At 36.2% G+C, this 16290-nt stretch overlaps 1 protein-coding gene across 4 annotated transcripts in view; it reads left to right on the plus strand.

The window, feature by feature from the left end:
- NAALADL2 (N-acetylated alpha-linked acidic dipeptidase like 2) overlaps positions 1 to 16290 on the plus strand; it is a 477589-nt gene that overhangs the window by 366614 nt on the left and 94685 nt on the right. For 3 of the 4 annotated variants that reach the window (XM_063339333.1, XM_063339332.1, XM_063339330.1), the window contains one exon: positions 657 to 776. The exons of the other annotated variant lie outside the window; for it this stretch is intronic. In XM_063339333.1, coding sequence (XP_063195403.1) covers positions 657 to 776 — 120 coding nt within the window. The remainder of the gene's footprint in view (positions 1 to 656; positions 777 to 16290) is intronic. 4 annotated transcript variants of the gene reach the window in all.

Below are 16290 nucleotides of genomic sequence, written 5' to 3' on the forward strand. Positions count from 1 at the left end.
GGGCTGGAAGCAAAATTTGTTTAGTTCCACTTCAAGTCAGCTTTACATCAGATGTAATTGCGTTCCACCCCTTCTGTTCAATATAAAGAGCCACTTCATGCAATGCAAAGAGTAACTTATTACTGAGAAGGCAAAGGGGATCTTTTTTAAAAAGAGATAATAATTGAAAACAGTTCGTACATACTGTTTTTGTAGTCTAAAACATAATAGAATGAAAATACAAGTTACACAACTCAAACCTGAATTTGGTCTCTAAAAATTGGAGTACATTTAACTGTTGATAATCATTGCTTTTAAAGTTTGTCTTCTGTCAGGCATAAGCTTAAACGGCCTTCACGTTGTTTCACAGTATGTAATGTCTTCGTTTTGGGCCTTACAAGTGTAGTCTTTTTTAATTCCTCCTAGGCCTGTTTGCATTTTTGGTGAGATGATGTGTGAAATGGAATTATAACTTCTGCTATATAGAGAAATAATGCTAAGATGTCCTTTGCAGTTCATAACAGCATATTGTAAGAAGTAGTAGTTAAGTAATACTTAGGGATTCACAGAGGACAAAAACGTAGGGTGCAGTTTTTCCCTGGAAGGAACTGAAAGAACAAAATAAGTCTTAATTATAACGATGCATAGTAATAACCATCGCTCTGCTTGTGTTGTAGGATCTCAAGAGAGTTCTTCAAAGAAATGTTGTGGCTTACGTTAGCCTCCATAATCCGGTCAGAGGCAACTCAACGTTACACCCTGTTGCATCCCCTTCTCTTCAGCAACTGGCAGCAGAGGTTAGAAATTAAAATACTTTCTTTCGCGTGTGGTTTATGAGGCTACATGGTTAGCCCCCTCCATGCCGGTTGGTTTTAGATAACTATAGAATCATAGAATCATAGAATGGTTTGGGTTGGAAGGTACCTTAAAGATCATCTAGTTCCAACATCTCCTACTAGACCAGGCTGCTCAAAGCCTCATCCAGCCTGGCCTTGAACTATAGGTGGAGGTTGTTTTGTTTAAGCATTTTAACCTCTCAAATACACACGAACTGTTTTTCATAAGTATGCAGGTTAATTTTATTATAAAAATTACAATTTGTGTTAGGAGGTTGGAAAGGGTAACTTACTTCAACAGCTCAGCACACCAAGTCTCACCACACTTGCATGCCCTACAGCTTTTTCACCTTTTGGCAGCTTTAAAGTAACGTATTTTTTATTCTTTAGCACAAAGCACATTTTTCTCTTCCTAATCTGATTTTTCCAGACTGTTTCTCAATTTGCATTTAAAACCGTATATTTACCAGATGTACCGTGACACACAGGGAGAGTATTACTCTAACTATAATAAATACTGTCTAGAGTAAGTATGGCAGGGTCAGTGCTCAGCTGCGTCTTTGGAACTAGTCTGAAGCAGAACACTCTGTAGCTGTGATGGTGTGAGTGCACAGAGACTTTAAACTAATGACCTTATTGCTGTTTCTCGGGTTGCTGAATCTATTAATATTTAAAATTAATTGAAAATAATACAAGGTGCATACTAAATGATGGAGTTTTTATCATGGAGTTCAGTGGAGTTCAATTTGAATTTCATAAAGTGTGCATTTTAGATGGGTTTTTTCCCATAAATATACCAAGCCTAATACTCATTAAGTTATTCTGGTGTTTCTTTGACTTGCCTCTGAAGCATTTGGTACTAACCACTGCTCTGAGTAGCATCTTGAATTGAGTGGATTTTAAGACTGATCTGTCTTGGCAGTTGTCCCACTGTTAGTAAAAGATACCAGGCAAATTGCTCCTTAGTGATGTTTTAACCACTTCTGCTGTCCAGTGATTAGGTGGTAATTTCCTCACAGAAAGGATCTGGTTTATTCTGTGTAAGTATTGTGGAAAATGCAATGCAAAATCAGTTCTTTTCAGGGGAAAAAAAGGCTTTAATTTGTGGAAAATTATTTATAATGTTATATATATGAGTCTACAGCTGTTATGGATATGTCAATTAGAATTGTTTTAGAAGTTTTAGCTACTGTATTTGCAAAAAATACTGTTCTGATAGGTTGCTAGCCTTTTGCTAACCTATGGAGTTCGCAGTCTGATCTCCATGAAAACAGGTATTTGCCATTTAAAAGAGAAAAATTATTACGTTAAGTCCTTGAGATGTTGGGTTTTTCTCATGTTGTTTCTTTGACTTCACAATATGGTCCATGGCTGCAGTCTGAAAACAGTAAAGTGTCTGGAAGTGTGCAGCAGACACTTTCTTTATTATCTAGTTACCACTTTATTAAGATTTGACTCTTACTCTGATAAACACCGTATTAGTAAGAGTGGTGCAGTCATACCCTCTGTTTTGGAAAGAAAGCAAAGGAAATCTCTTTTTCGCTTCACCCGATTTCTGTGGTGCAGTTGGGTTTGGTGTAATATTTTGTCAGTCTTTGTTGTAATAGCAATTGTATCCTATCCAGTGGTACAGACCCAGCCTCTCTCAGCAGTCCTTCCTTGCACCAGTTAATTAATCAGTCAGTAAAACATGACTAGAACTTCATTTTTTTTCTTCCAATAAACACCCTCTCTCTCACCTCTGATTCTGTAATAGCTAACGCTTTAATAATGAGATTGCATCCATTCTGCGTCTTTACCCTGAAGCCCCATATAAAAAGAAAAACACAAAATGCATGCGAGGTCATCTGTATACTTTTTTTATTTTGTAAGATAATGTTATTTGTAATTAATGCAACTGTCGTACAGTTTGTGATGTTAAAAAGATTTGTAGGAACTATTGCATCCACATGCTGGCTAGATTTCTGAATTTCTGTTGAGTATATTGACAGTGATGGAACAGCCCAGCACGCGTCTTCAGTTGTTCCCACAGGTTCTCACAATTTGCCGTGTGTCTAGGAGATTTTCTCTGGAAGACTGATCAACTTATAAAGAATATTGATATTACTTGCAGCACTTGTCAAGAAGACAATTTAATTATAGATTACCGCAAAATTATGGTAGTGCAAGTGGTGTGAAATGTGTCTTTTTGGGGCTTACCTCATCTTGAAGAAATTGAGTCCATTCCCATGAGATTCTTGTTAACGGGCGCAGGTGGCAAAGTGCTTAAAAAGTCCATTGAGAGAAAAGGATCGTTTTCATTTGGAAGAATAATTCTCTGAACATAGGTTTGTTCAGAAAATAAGGTGAAACAATAATTTAGAATTAATAATACCAATCCATTTTAAAATGAGAAGAGAAAATAATCAGCCGTGTTTAGTTAGGTGGAAGCTTTCCATAGTTTGTGGATACATGGAAGATACTGCTTTGTACATTTGGATTCAGTGGTAAAACTCATACTTCCTTTTTTTTTAAATTCACAAAAAAAAAGAGACTGACTTGCATTCTTTTTTTCCTGTTCCTAAATCATGTTACAACACTGTTCTGAGGAGGAGGAGGCCAAGATCTGCTCACCATTTGCACCAAGGACAGATGTTTTGTTGAATGCTCGCTGTTGTGCTAAAACTGTGGGCACTCCGTCTCAGTAAAACAGAGGAAGAATGTTTTCCTAGGGAGAATTAATACTTGTTACAAATGCCTACGCAGGTTAAGTGTTAGGATTCTAGGGAAATGAATGAAAAACTGTAGTTTGTCCCGCGAAAGAAAAGTAAAAATCACGCTAAATGCAGAGCACGCCCTGAACGCGCCAGGGAGCGCAGCTTAAAAAGAAGTGTGGGGAAATGGCAAACTAAGCTAGGCAAAGGCATGCCATCGTTTACTTTCTGTACTGCAAAAATGTCACGTTCCTAAAATAAAATTTTGGATACTTGCTAATCACTGCATCTTCCAAAACACTTTTTTTTTTTTTCTTAATTTCAGGAAACTGTAGGAAAAGTAGGGAAGAAGTTTTAGCTGAAATGTAGTTTTTGTGAAAATTCTGGACTTACCAATACAAAGAAAAATCACAGACCTGATGAGTTGTCTGTTGTGTGAGATTGGTGGTCAGTTAGAGAATAGGAAAAGTGCCTGGCTAACTGAGAGAGACCATGACTTCTCAAAGATGTTTTATGGAAAGGGATTACATCTTTATTTTAGTTGCAGGTTTCAAAAGGGAGCTACATAAGCGATCTGCAAATAATAATTTTATGTGCCTGTCAGTGGGATTCAGTGGGATTCTGCTTGAAACACCAAATTACATGAAGAAGCTTATTTAAATATTTGGATTAATCAAGCAAAGAGGAATTCAAACAACTCTGAGACCTTGACATATTTAATTCAAATCTTTTTTTATATAACTATGTTAATTAGTGTCCACATTAACAAGAGGGAAATACTGCCAAGTTATATTTTTCCCTACTATTATTTTGTAAGGAAAATGATTGTTAATTCGCTTGCTCAGTTAGTGAATCGCTATTTGTTGGCAGTGTCATTGGTAAATTGGGTTCGTTTGATGCTGGCATTCATTCTCTGTAAATAAAGCCATTAATGATTTTTTCTGTAATTAACATTTCATAAGTAAAAAAGTTATTATGAAACATAAATAAATTGCTGTTTCTTTTAACTGATTGTATGACCGCCGCTGATCAGAGTCCAGGTCCGCTGTTACTGCTGAACCTGAGAAAACTTGCTGCTCCTTTCTCCTACGGAAAAGAGCCATTTAAAGCTGTCAGACAATGAGTTGAGCACTTTCTAGATCAGAAATTAAAAATGACTGTACCAATTATTGTTCCGTGCTATTTATCAGTATTTCTTTCTATTAATGGAGTAAATGGCGTAGGACATCTTTACATTTAAAGGTGGTATTATTGACAGAAAACTTATTTTTTCTTCTTGAAGTAGACCAAAGATAAACTTCTGTACAGATGCTTGTCATTATTATTATTTATTTATTTATTTTTAAAAAATCTGACATGAATGTCAACATTGATTCTTTTCTTCCAACTTCTATGTGTTTTCTCATATATTTTGTTTTACCTTCAGCATTTAATAGTGGATCTGCAAGCTTTATATATCAGCAGGTTGTAAAGAAGAAAGAAGCATTAACATATTATTTGAATTGCTTGTTGTATGCTATATAACAGAAGGTTACAACTTGCGCATGAATTTTCAATCTTTACCTATTAACTGCTTTTAGTGTTATAATTGCTTGCTGGTGTTACTTTTTATACTTGTGTTAAAAACGAAAAGAGTCTCTTGAGAATCAGAAGTTTACGCTGTGAACTCCTGTCTCAGGAATTCATAACCGCGTTAAAAGTATGCTGTTAATAGAGACAACGCTTCACTGACAGCTCTATTAAATTCATTAAGATGATGCTTCTCCAGTGTGAGAAGCAAAGTTCCATTTAATGGTGGATTTGATTTTGGAGTTGCAGCAGGTACTTTGCATCTGCTAACAATGCTTTTATTTTGATAAAACGTTGCTTTGTCCATTGTTGCGTATTTTTTCACTCTTCTAATAGATAAATTCTGGTTCAGACAATGGATAATCATTTAAACCTACTCATACATTTTGCTGTTATGAAAATACAATTGCTGTTAACCATGGGGAAAAAAAGTTTGTTAGCAAGGAAGAATGCAAGTCAACTAGTTTTTATGTTGTGAGCTTATCGAAGATCTGCCAAAAGTCCTTTGTTGCTAATGAGTCAAGCTGTCTGCTTCCATGTCCTTCCCTGCCTTTATGAAATTAAGGTATTAAGTTCTTCCGTTAAAAGCATAAATGACGTATAATTTCAACAGGGTTTTTTTTGTTGGTGTTTTGAAATGTAAATGTCAACTTTGTTAGCCATTGTAGATAAAATTGAAGAAATCTGGACATTTTATTATCTTTAAGTGTAGTGCTGGAGTATGTGAGATTTCGGTAATTCCTTACCTTCTGTAGAATGGATTTTGGTTCTAGGCTTCTATTGTTCAATCTAATTAAAACTGTCTAAGGTAATAAGCTGTTCAGTGTAATGGCATTGTTTTTTCCTTCCAAAGACTTTATCCAGACTACTGGATATTAGAAAAGTATCTAGAAAAGTTGACTTCAGTTCTGTCTAAATATGCCTTTGCTTAATTTCATCTTATTGCTCCTAGTTATTTCCCTTCAGATCTGACTTCTTTGTGATGGTAGAAAGACATTTTCATAGTGATAGAAAACCTTTCATGTAGAGAGTTTAAAAGTAAACTTCAAGTTCTTTTTAAAGATGATAGATTGACAGCTCTGGATATTTTGAATTTTCTGCATAACACGAATCATTGAAAAGTTTCTGTCACTGCTTTTTTTCTAGTAATTATTAACTATGTTGTTGAATAAAATTGACTTAATAGCTATACGCTATACAACACAAACAGTACACAGAAAAGAAATACACATCCCAAAATGAAATGTATAGTGAAATAATCAGAAAAGAGGAAAGCATCTTTAAATCAGAATCTACAAGACATTAGTGTAAAATGAAATGGGAATTAAGAATATGTTATGTTGTTTGGTTCATAACAATGCCAGCCACTTGTTCCTTTTGCATGTGACAGATAAATAATCAAAATTTTTGCAGCACAACAGACTTTCTAGTTTGCAGATCAGTGCAAAAACGCATCTGCATAATGAAAAGCAGACCATTTATTTGCCATATAATAAAAAAGGTGAAATATTTTAAGTAATGTGATAGGTACTCAACCTGACCCAAAAGTATTCGATACTTGGGTTTTGGGTAGTAAGATATGACCTTTCTTAGTGTGCTACCCTCATATTCTGAGCATGAAAAGCTTTAAAGTGCTCTTTGACACACCATTACTTGCTCTGTCTCAGTATTTTTTCTAGCTCTGATTATTCTTTAGACAAACATGAAGATGTTTATGTTAGGAAGCGCTGTGACTTAAAATGATTTACCAGTATATTCTATTGTAAAATTGTATGCTGTTTCATATGGTCCTGACCACATCACATATAGAGAGGAATGGGATTTGTAGAAACCTGGCAAGGTTGGGTTTTGGTTTGGGTTTGTTTTTTTTTTTTTTTTTTTTTATTAGGCTATTTCTCCCAGGAAGAGTTAAAATATATCTGTAGAACACTAAGCCAGTAACTGATGTGAAAGCATTGACCTGACCCCACTGGGAAATGGGCGTAGTAAACAGTATGGAATTCCTGCTCACGCTGATAGATTTTTGAGTTTGGAAGTTCTCTTCCAACGTGAGCCCTCGTCCTGCATGCACAGGGCACTTCCCTGCGTGCATTGGTGTTCGGGCTCACCTGCATGTCCTGCAGGGGCAGCCAGACGTGCTCAGCAGATCTCACTGCAGCACACGTGGCAGTTCAGCAGCCGTGACTTTCTGAACTCGTAAGAAGCTGGCTTCGTTTAGTGCTTGATTGTTCACTTAGATAGAATCATATTAAAAATAGACTTACATAACAAAGTTATAATTTGAATGGTTTAGAAATCACCTTAACATTATGTTGATTGCTATGTTTTGTTTACATGCCTGTCTTTTAGTACGCAGGGATGTTACATCTTAACCTGGTATATTTGTCACCCAAAGTGTCCCTTTAATTTCAGTGTTGGTGCAGTTATGTTTCTTATATGTGAAACCCTGATTCTTTTAAGGCTATTAATCGAATTGCTGTGTCTATTCTATAGGCATATTTATATAATAGTTCACAAATAGTTCCAAAATCCAAATCTGGGAAGAAATAAAAGCCAAAAGAAAAAAACCACAAATGCCTAGCCAGTTCAGTGTCAGTCATCCGAAGGAAAAAAAAAAATTCATAAACTTTAAGTTTAGACATCTTTGTTTTCATGAACTTAGTAGAAGCCTTTGATGAATTCTTCAGGTCCAAAAGTTTGTGATTGCTAAACTATGTGTGCAAAATAAAAAGGCAATGGTATATAGTGATTCAAAATTGTGGAGTAAGGGGGAAAAGCATTCCATATCCATTTAACGGTGTCATAGCTTGAATAATCACAAGCGTCAACTTCAACTATTCTAGGGGTTATTCATTTCTCATACCCTATTCATCTGTTAACTTCACCACCAGAATATTCTGCTGGCGGTGTCTTGTCCAGTGTGAAAAACTACTAAACAGGGCAAGAATGGAGGTTATCGGGACACTTCATAAACTGGAAATTTGAATTACCGGTAAATGTCAAAAGCAATTTCAAGGCAATCAAATATATGTGAAAAATCTCTGTATTTTCCAAATTATTCATGAGATTTTAGTCAGTAAAGTAGTTGAGATGCATTTTCCTTTAATGAGTCAAAGAAGCGTAATTCTGGAGGTGCACACAGGATGTGACTTCACTGAATATAACAGAGAAAACTTTTACAGCTCATAATCTGTGATGTCAGGAAAAGAAAAAATGCAGAAAATCGTTTTCTTGAAGTTTCTGCAAAAAGCTTTCTTTTGGCAGGTAAAAGGTCATGCAGTTCAAACCTTTGTCTCTTGACAGAGCCTTGAAGGGGATCTCAAAACCCCTTTTGTAGCCATCTATTTTAAGACTTTAATGCTTAGGCACTCTTTCAAGAGGAGCCTGCTAACCTTTAGGAGAGATACTGACTTCTCAATTTTGTATCATGTCTCCCTCTTCTTGATTAGAGATATTATTGTATGATTACTTGAAGAAGCCTGAATGTTCTACCTTCAACAGGAAATTTGGCATTAGAAGGGAATCTTCTAAAAACAAACAGCACCCAAAAAGATCGAGTTGGAAAGTAGCTGCTGCTTCGTTTTAAAATGTTATTTTTCTCTCCAGCGTGAGAATGATCCTGTTTAATTTTGGCTGTAAAGATTTAAAAAAAGCTGCATCTCAAGTTCTAATTTACTACTATCGATTTATTTTCCATAGGCTTTTGAGCACTCCTAGAAAATTGTTGCATTCTGTGTGCGAAAGGAAAAGACAAACAATATTTATTATTAATATTAATAAACAGCTCCTGGGTTTGTGTTAATAGAGATTTATCTGGTCTTTCTGCTGTTTCATACGTTACCATTGTCTGTGACGGTCAAGGAAGGGATTTGCTACATTCTGGCTAACTACAATTTTCAAGATCGCGTACTAATTTGGGTTAATGCCATCTGGAGTCCAAATATATGTCTAAACATTTGTGGAAAAGTTATCTGCAGTTTATCCACGTTTTCTACCGTCGATAGTTATTTAATAAATATCTGTTCGGAAATCTCAGTAATTACACAAATAGCTTTGAAAGTTTCTGTCAGGAGATGGAAAAACGTCTAGTATACGTTTTAAAATCCTGTAAGTTTAGCACATTGTTATTTCATACTTACGTCAAAAAATTAAGGAGGTTGAAAGTTAGTCTACTTGGCAACATACAAAAATTAATACAAAAATACTTAAAGTCATTTTATCCTTTCAAGCTGGCACTAGGATGAGAGGAAAACTTATTTAGGGTCATTTCAACTCTGTAATTATAAAGCTGTAGTCTACCAAATAATAACTTATTAACAAAAGATAATATAATATTATATAGAAAAGACTGTCATGGTAGCTGGTGTACAAGAACTCCATAGTAGTATCATGTTCTTAAATTTCTGTCTTTCATGCTAATTACAAAACATCTTATTTGATCCTAGATTCATTTTTTTAAAAAAGCTTGTCTTGTGTGGTGCATTTTATTGCTTGCATTTTGTTTGCTGCACTTGGTCTGCTTATCAAGCTTTGAGCAATGATTCCATTTTTATTTAAAACAAGTAGCAGTAGTTATTTGCAGTTGTCACTCAAAATATTTAATTAACTCCAAACACCACAAAAGCATCATAAATCTTATTTACAAAATATCTTCCAGCAAGCTTGTAAAACAGTTGCCTGCGCAGCTAAAATGGAACTGAATGTTCAGAATCGAGGGTGCTTTGGAACCAATTATATTGCAGCAGATACTTCCTTTGGACTCCGGGGAATTGGGGGCGAAAAAAATCACATAAAATCTTTTTCTCCCTGTAAATTACTGGATCGTTGTTGTAAATGAAACACAAAGATGTAGTTTGCTTGGTTTGCTGGATTGGTTTTTTTTTTCTGTAAAGGAAATGAGAATTTTATTTTACAGATTTCAAACGTAAGGCGTGATTAGATAAAAATGTACATAAAAATGAGTATCTAAAGCAGTTTTGATGATACGACACCAAAACTGGTAAGGACTTCAAGCAATCACTTGATCCAGCTCCTCATCCTACTGCAAAAATGCGTCTCTGCTGTGTTTCAGCTTCTAATCTACGAGATTCTACAACTTTCTCAGCTGATCTCTGCTTGTCTTCTGTCACAGTACTGTTTGGATTTTTTTTTTCATCTATTGAAGTCATCACAGTTGAAGATTAATCCTTCTTTTCCCTTTCTTCCACTGCTGATCTTTATTCTTTTTTGCAACAACCTTTTTACGTATTGAATAAAAGTTGTCATCATACACAAAAGAAAATTATACACTTTATACACTGAATATCATCTTCAGATAAATGACACTTCTTCTTGACAGTTAGTATGAAATTCGGTGTTTGAAATTAACAGATATGTCGCAGACAAGCAAGTGAAGTCTGTTAAACCCTGTTACCACTTGAGGCGCATTGCACGTCAATGAATATTTTATAATGAGCTAAAATGGCAGAAAACTGTAGGTAGAGTCACAGTGACTCTACAGAGAATCTAATTAGATTAAAAAAAATGTATTTCACTTTTGTTTGTTATATGCTGTATTGCCTTTAAAAACACTGTTCTGATTGGTTATCCAGTGATTTCCTACTGCTTCGGGGTAAAGGGTATTTGGAATCTGTCTTTGTAAACCAAAGTAGCTGACTAGGGAGTGAACCTGGAACCAAGGGCATTTTAATAAACCGAGCTTAATTAATCTGAGAACAGCACATCTCATCCAAATGCCTTCGCTTTTCGTCTGAATTTCTTTTGTAAAACATTGTTTTTCATTCTCGCCCACGTATAAATCTCCGTTTTCCTTTTGGGTATCCTTAGATCATTTAAAAAATATTATTCCCTAGGTGCTAGTTTGGCAGTTCTGGGGCATCTCTCTCTCATTCTGCAGAAGGGCTTTCCGTTTGCATCCGTGGGGTTTGCTCAGTCTCTTTGTTCTGATAATGGAGAAAAGTTTGAGGGTGAGGTTGAGTTGAGGAGGTAGCTATAGCAGCTATACCGGGGTGATTACCTGCATTGACCCTTAAAATGTTTGCCTGTATCAACATTTCTAGCAGTATGAACTCAGATCTTTATGATTTTTTCCCCTGGGTATGTTTTGTTCCTTCCCCCTCTGTTTCCTATGGAGCACAAGCCCAACAAGGATTTTTTTAGAATTTCATTAAATCCTTGTCAGTGTTTTCATCAGTATTATCATTCCAGGTCTGAGACTAGAGCTTGTTAATTAGCCAGAGCATCCTCTGGATCGTTGCTTTTGCATCATGCATTAACATTTTAAGGCTATCTTGGGTCTCCTCCATCAGAGTATTTAATTTTAAAACAAACGGATAGCTTGCATAATTTAGTATTGATGATGATTTGGTACTTCCAAATTAGTATGATTTCTGAGTCTGATTATACAGCACTTCAAACATGAAGGAGATTTTCAAAGATACAGGTAAAGAAAGTTGTTAAACTTATTTGGCTTTCAGTTGAAGATACTTTTCCGATTGGCCTTTGTGCCTTTGAAAATTCTATCCCAAGAGACAAGATAGACTGAGTAGGGGAGAACAAAAATGGTCTCTTTTTTGCTAAAGTGAAGTGTGGGGAGATGAACAGAACTTGAAAAAGGTACAAAAGAGGGAATTTAATACACATCTTATTGCAAATGGCGAAAGCAATATCAATTCGCGGTTTTCTGTTCTACATTTGGGTACTCATAAAACACTTGGCATTAAGTTCCCTCCTTAATCGCAGACGTGCTTAAGAAGTAGCAGTTGGGATCAGTTTAAGTTGCATCGTGTAAGTGGTTAATACAGAATTGAGGTGTAATGTTAAAAAGTTGTAATATGATTTATTCTGTAAATGGCTAATTAATGTTAAGTGACACTTCCTGAATGTAGTCTGTTCTGTTCATGTGTTGCTGCTGAGCCTTATTTTCTCAAGTTCACTTGTTGTTTGAAATGGTTTGCAAAATCTTTTCTGCATCAGATCTGTTATTGAGCTGTAGGTGATCTGAAAGCAGCATGCACGTATCCAACGTTCCAGATTTAAGCTAGTTAATGTGGAATTAAACTTGGTTTTGATCCCTTATTGGGTGAGCTTTCTAATGCTTTAGGATCGCGTTTGCTTCTTTTTTATAAATTATTTCCTTCTTTGGTCAGGTAGCTGTCTCCAAATTTTTTGGAGCACTTTCTACAGTACCTTCCTGACAGAGGGTGATGTTAGTTCAAAAGTTTGAATTCAGATTACTCAGTTTTCCTTTTTTTTTTTTTTTAATTTATCATTGGTAATTGATAATAACCACTTAAGTAAGGATTCACCCTGCCGTCAGTGAATGCTGAGCTCTCTGAGTCTGAAATTGTGCTTCAGCGCTCTTTTTTACAATCATTTATGATTTCAAACAAAAACTTAGTCCAAAGGCTTCGCTAGACTTCTTTCTTGTTTGTTTTGGGTTTTGGTTTTTTTTTTTTTTTTTTAATCTACAGACTTTCGCAATGTATGTGGTCCACGCTCGTGTTCTCCGAGGAGCACACATTGCCTTCGGAAGCTGTCAGCCCTGGTTACGTTAGGGGCAGGAGGTGAAGCGCTGCCAAGCTATGCTGATGCTAAAGATGAGGGCCAAAGTGGCAGCAGGACTCAGGGCTGGCAGAAAGGAGGAAGAGGATGAAATACCAGTAGGGAGACGGCTAAGAAATGCTGAGGTGCTATTGCTTTCAGGTTCGCTATGCAGATGAACAAGAAGAGGGTTTTTTTAACTCAATTAGTATCTACTGTGCTGCAGCTCAGTTGAAAATAATTCTTGACGTAAAAGTTTCTTTAGTGCTTTTAGACAGAAGTCCTTAGCCTCCCTAATGTACACTATATTGAACTCTACATTAGAAAGGTTGGGTGGGTTTTTTTCATAGCTCCTTTTAGTTCAGCACGGTTGGCTCAAATTGTAACCTATTTTTCAGTATTTTGATAAGTCAATCAGGCTGCACTCAAATGTGTTAAAATGAAGCACTTGAAGTGAAATTTACAGCTCTAGTACTCATCTGCATTGCTATTTTTGATCACAGTCTTTAAAAAGCCTTATAAATAATATTCTCAGAGAAAATAAAGTACTAAAATTTCAAACTGGGTAAGTCATCCGGTGCCATTCGAGAATGTGGCGAATGTTAGTATAATGGGTGATAATTATTAGTATTTCCATATTGTGTCAACATGCAGATACTTAGAGAAACAGCATACTCGATTACAAATAAATGGCTTGATGAATGTTACATTGCTACATATGTCGTGGTGATTAAGGGAAAAGTACAGTTTAAGGAAAGATACGTGAGTAATCGGTAATATTTCCTGCCTTTTAAATGAAGGTTCATCTTTGATTCCAGCCCTAGATCAGCATTTTCTTTTTTTTTTTTTTCTTTAAAAGTCTAGGATTGGAGCTGTCGCTGTATAATGAATATTTTACCATTTTTTTAAATGCTCAGACAAGAACAAGTCATTCTAATCTCTTCTTCCTTGTTCCAGAAGCTAAAAGAGTGCTAAAGTTGAATCAGCATTACAAAGGAGAATTGCAGTGACCTGTGTAACTGTAGATTGATTAATTTTGATAATAAACCAAGATAAAATAAAGGAAAGTGATAATTGATTTAAACAGGATTTAGAAGAAGGAGGGTAATTAATGCCAGTCAGAATTTTTTCACAGAACACATCTCTGTCATGAAACTTTTTTTAATCTTTTGAAGGCGTGATATGTTTATTTTATGAAGGCACAGACTTTTATGGAACATCTTGTATGGTATTCCATGGAAGTCACAAGAGAAGCAGTGGTTTAGGATAGTAGTGAATCCCAGGGATTTCAAATTTACACAAGCTGACTGATAGATCTTCAAAGTTATTTACCTGTCAATGGAGAATCACCATTGAATGGAGATTTTCCTACCAATATTTTTCAGGCAGCAGCACTAGATTCACTACTAGTCAACACCATTATTTATTGGATAGAAAATTGCTTCCTTTAAAGTATGTGAATGGTAAAACATAAAGGATATCGATACAGATACTTGATATCTAAAGTACCAGTGCTGTTGATAGTCCGTTTGCTCGACTCCCACTGAAGTCCAGAAGAGGGTTTTTTATGAAAAATATGGTGGTAGTTTATTGACCTTCATGCTCTATGTGGACTAATAGGAGTGACTTTCCATTTCAAAGAATGAAAACTATTTTTTGTGTGTTACTAGGGAGGGAGCGATTTGTTTGTGCATAGTTGCTATTGGGAAGTTTAAATGTCAGAGCAGAGGTTTCGGGGCAAGGTAAAGCTTTGCCAGCAATAAATTACTTTCGCCTTATTCCAGTGTGGTGCCATGAGGGCAGATTTGCAATAATTTACCATGGTGGCAACAGAGTTCCTCCAAAGTATTGCATGTGATTTTCTGTGTTCTGTTCCAAAAAAAGTTTCTTCATTTGTGTCTATTACAATTGAACTTCCTTAGGTCTTTGACTAGAGTAACAAAACGAATTTTGACTGCAAATTTCTCCTCCACTTTAAAAACCTGACTGTTCCACTTGTTGTGCCGTGTTTATTTGTATATATGTCCCCTCTTACTTGCATGACGCGTTGTGGTGGGTCTGTCATGCCTCCATATGTGTTGTTAGAGATGTGCAGTATCATCCAGTAGGATTTTGGGGTTCCGGAAGAGAGTTGACATGATATTGGATGTTGGGAGTGTGTGGGGACGGGTACGGAATATGTAGCACTTAATATGTTCACGTGTGTGACAGAGATAAAGGACTTTTAAAATTATTTTTCTGGTGACACACTTTAGATTATATTGTGTTTATAAGTGGCAGACTGTAGATCTCAGCACGGTGAAACAATCCACTGTGTGGGGAAGGGGTCGTGGGTTGACTTCTACTTACGAACAGATGCATCTGTCTTTCTGGGTCAGCTTTACGGTAAGGCTCAGAAGGATGTCTTTGGGGAGCTCATTGGCACTTCGACAAGTGGTGTTTGGGGGGAGGAGTCCTAGAAAACATTTTTGGTAGAAATACTACAGATCATGAGTACTGTGTAGTTCCGAAAGAGGAAGGGTGTCATGTGAATGCTGATAGGTTGGGGAAATAAAAATTAGAGTAGTTACAAAGTGAAGTATCCGTATTACGACTAACTGTGGGCCTAACTTCTAACATTAGGTGCTGCCATGCAAATACAAATTTTGCCCTGTGCATGGTTTTGCTTTTCTTGGTTTTTTTTAAAAAAGTAGGTTAGAGCGATGGGGAGGTTTGAGCCATCTGGCTGGCTGAGAGGCCCAGCTTCTCCGGGTGGGTACTGCGCATACTAATGGAGCTAGTCTTGATCATTAAAAAAATCCATAAATTTGCTTTCATAGTTTATTTTTCTAGGTGAGTCTTGATTCACTTTTAGTGGAAAGTATGTAGCAGAAGCTTTCTCTTCTGATTTTTTTCATTTTGTACAACTCTACTGAAGGCCAGTGAACAGTATGTTACTGCGTTTTCATTTGACATCCAACCTCACAATGACTGTCCTGTTTGGGACACTTAGGAGGTCTTGAAATATATTACAACTCTTCAAATAATAGAGTGAGCGTACCTGCTTGTCCCCTTTAGAGGGACAAGTAACTTTGCTGTTCTTTTTCTTCCTGTGGGGTATGGAGAAGCAAGACTGTAATCTCACTGGCATGAATTATTTAATATCCATTTGGAGGTTTTGAGTGGTGCATTCCAAAATAAGTAGCATGGCAGAACCTGATCATCACAGAGTTAGACTACACTGAAATGGGTTCACAGTCTTTCTGTCTTTCCGTATTCTAGAATGAGAATGCCTTTAGGCATATAAAATTATTTACAAGCCACGGCTATTTCCATGGAGTATAAAATATCAACCATTTGAAAAGGAGGTCTGGTCAAATCCTAATCCTTTCACCTGCTTAAGCAGTGGGTTTTATATTAGCAACAACTGTTACTACAGCATAAAACATTAAGGAATTCATGCAGTTCTTATCAAGTCCCAATTTATCAGTGATACTAAAAACTGATCAATCTGCATTTTGTTAAACCCGGGTTTCACAGTGTCTCAGTAACGTACGTGACAGCTAACGCTGACCAGTGCTCCTGCTACTGAATACCTGAAGGAAAAAGCTTGAACACCATTAAGTCCAAGAAAGTACTACTTTGTACATAATCAAAAAACGGTTTGACTGCATCCTTTAATTACAAATGCA

Source organism: Chroicocephalus ridibundus, chromosome 6 (genome assembly GCF_963924245.1).
Source record: "Chroicocephalus ridibundus chromosome 6, bChrRid1.1, whole genome shotgun sequence".
Lineage (NCBI taxonomy): Eukaryota > Metazoa > Chordata > Aves > Charadriiformes > Laridae > Chroicocephalus > Chroicocephalus ridibundus.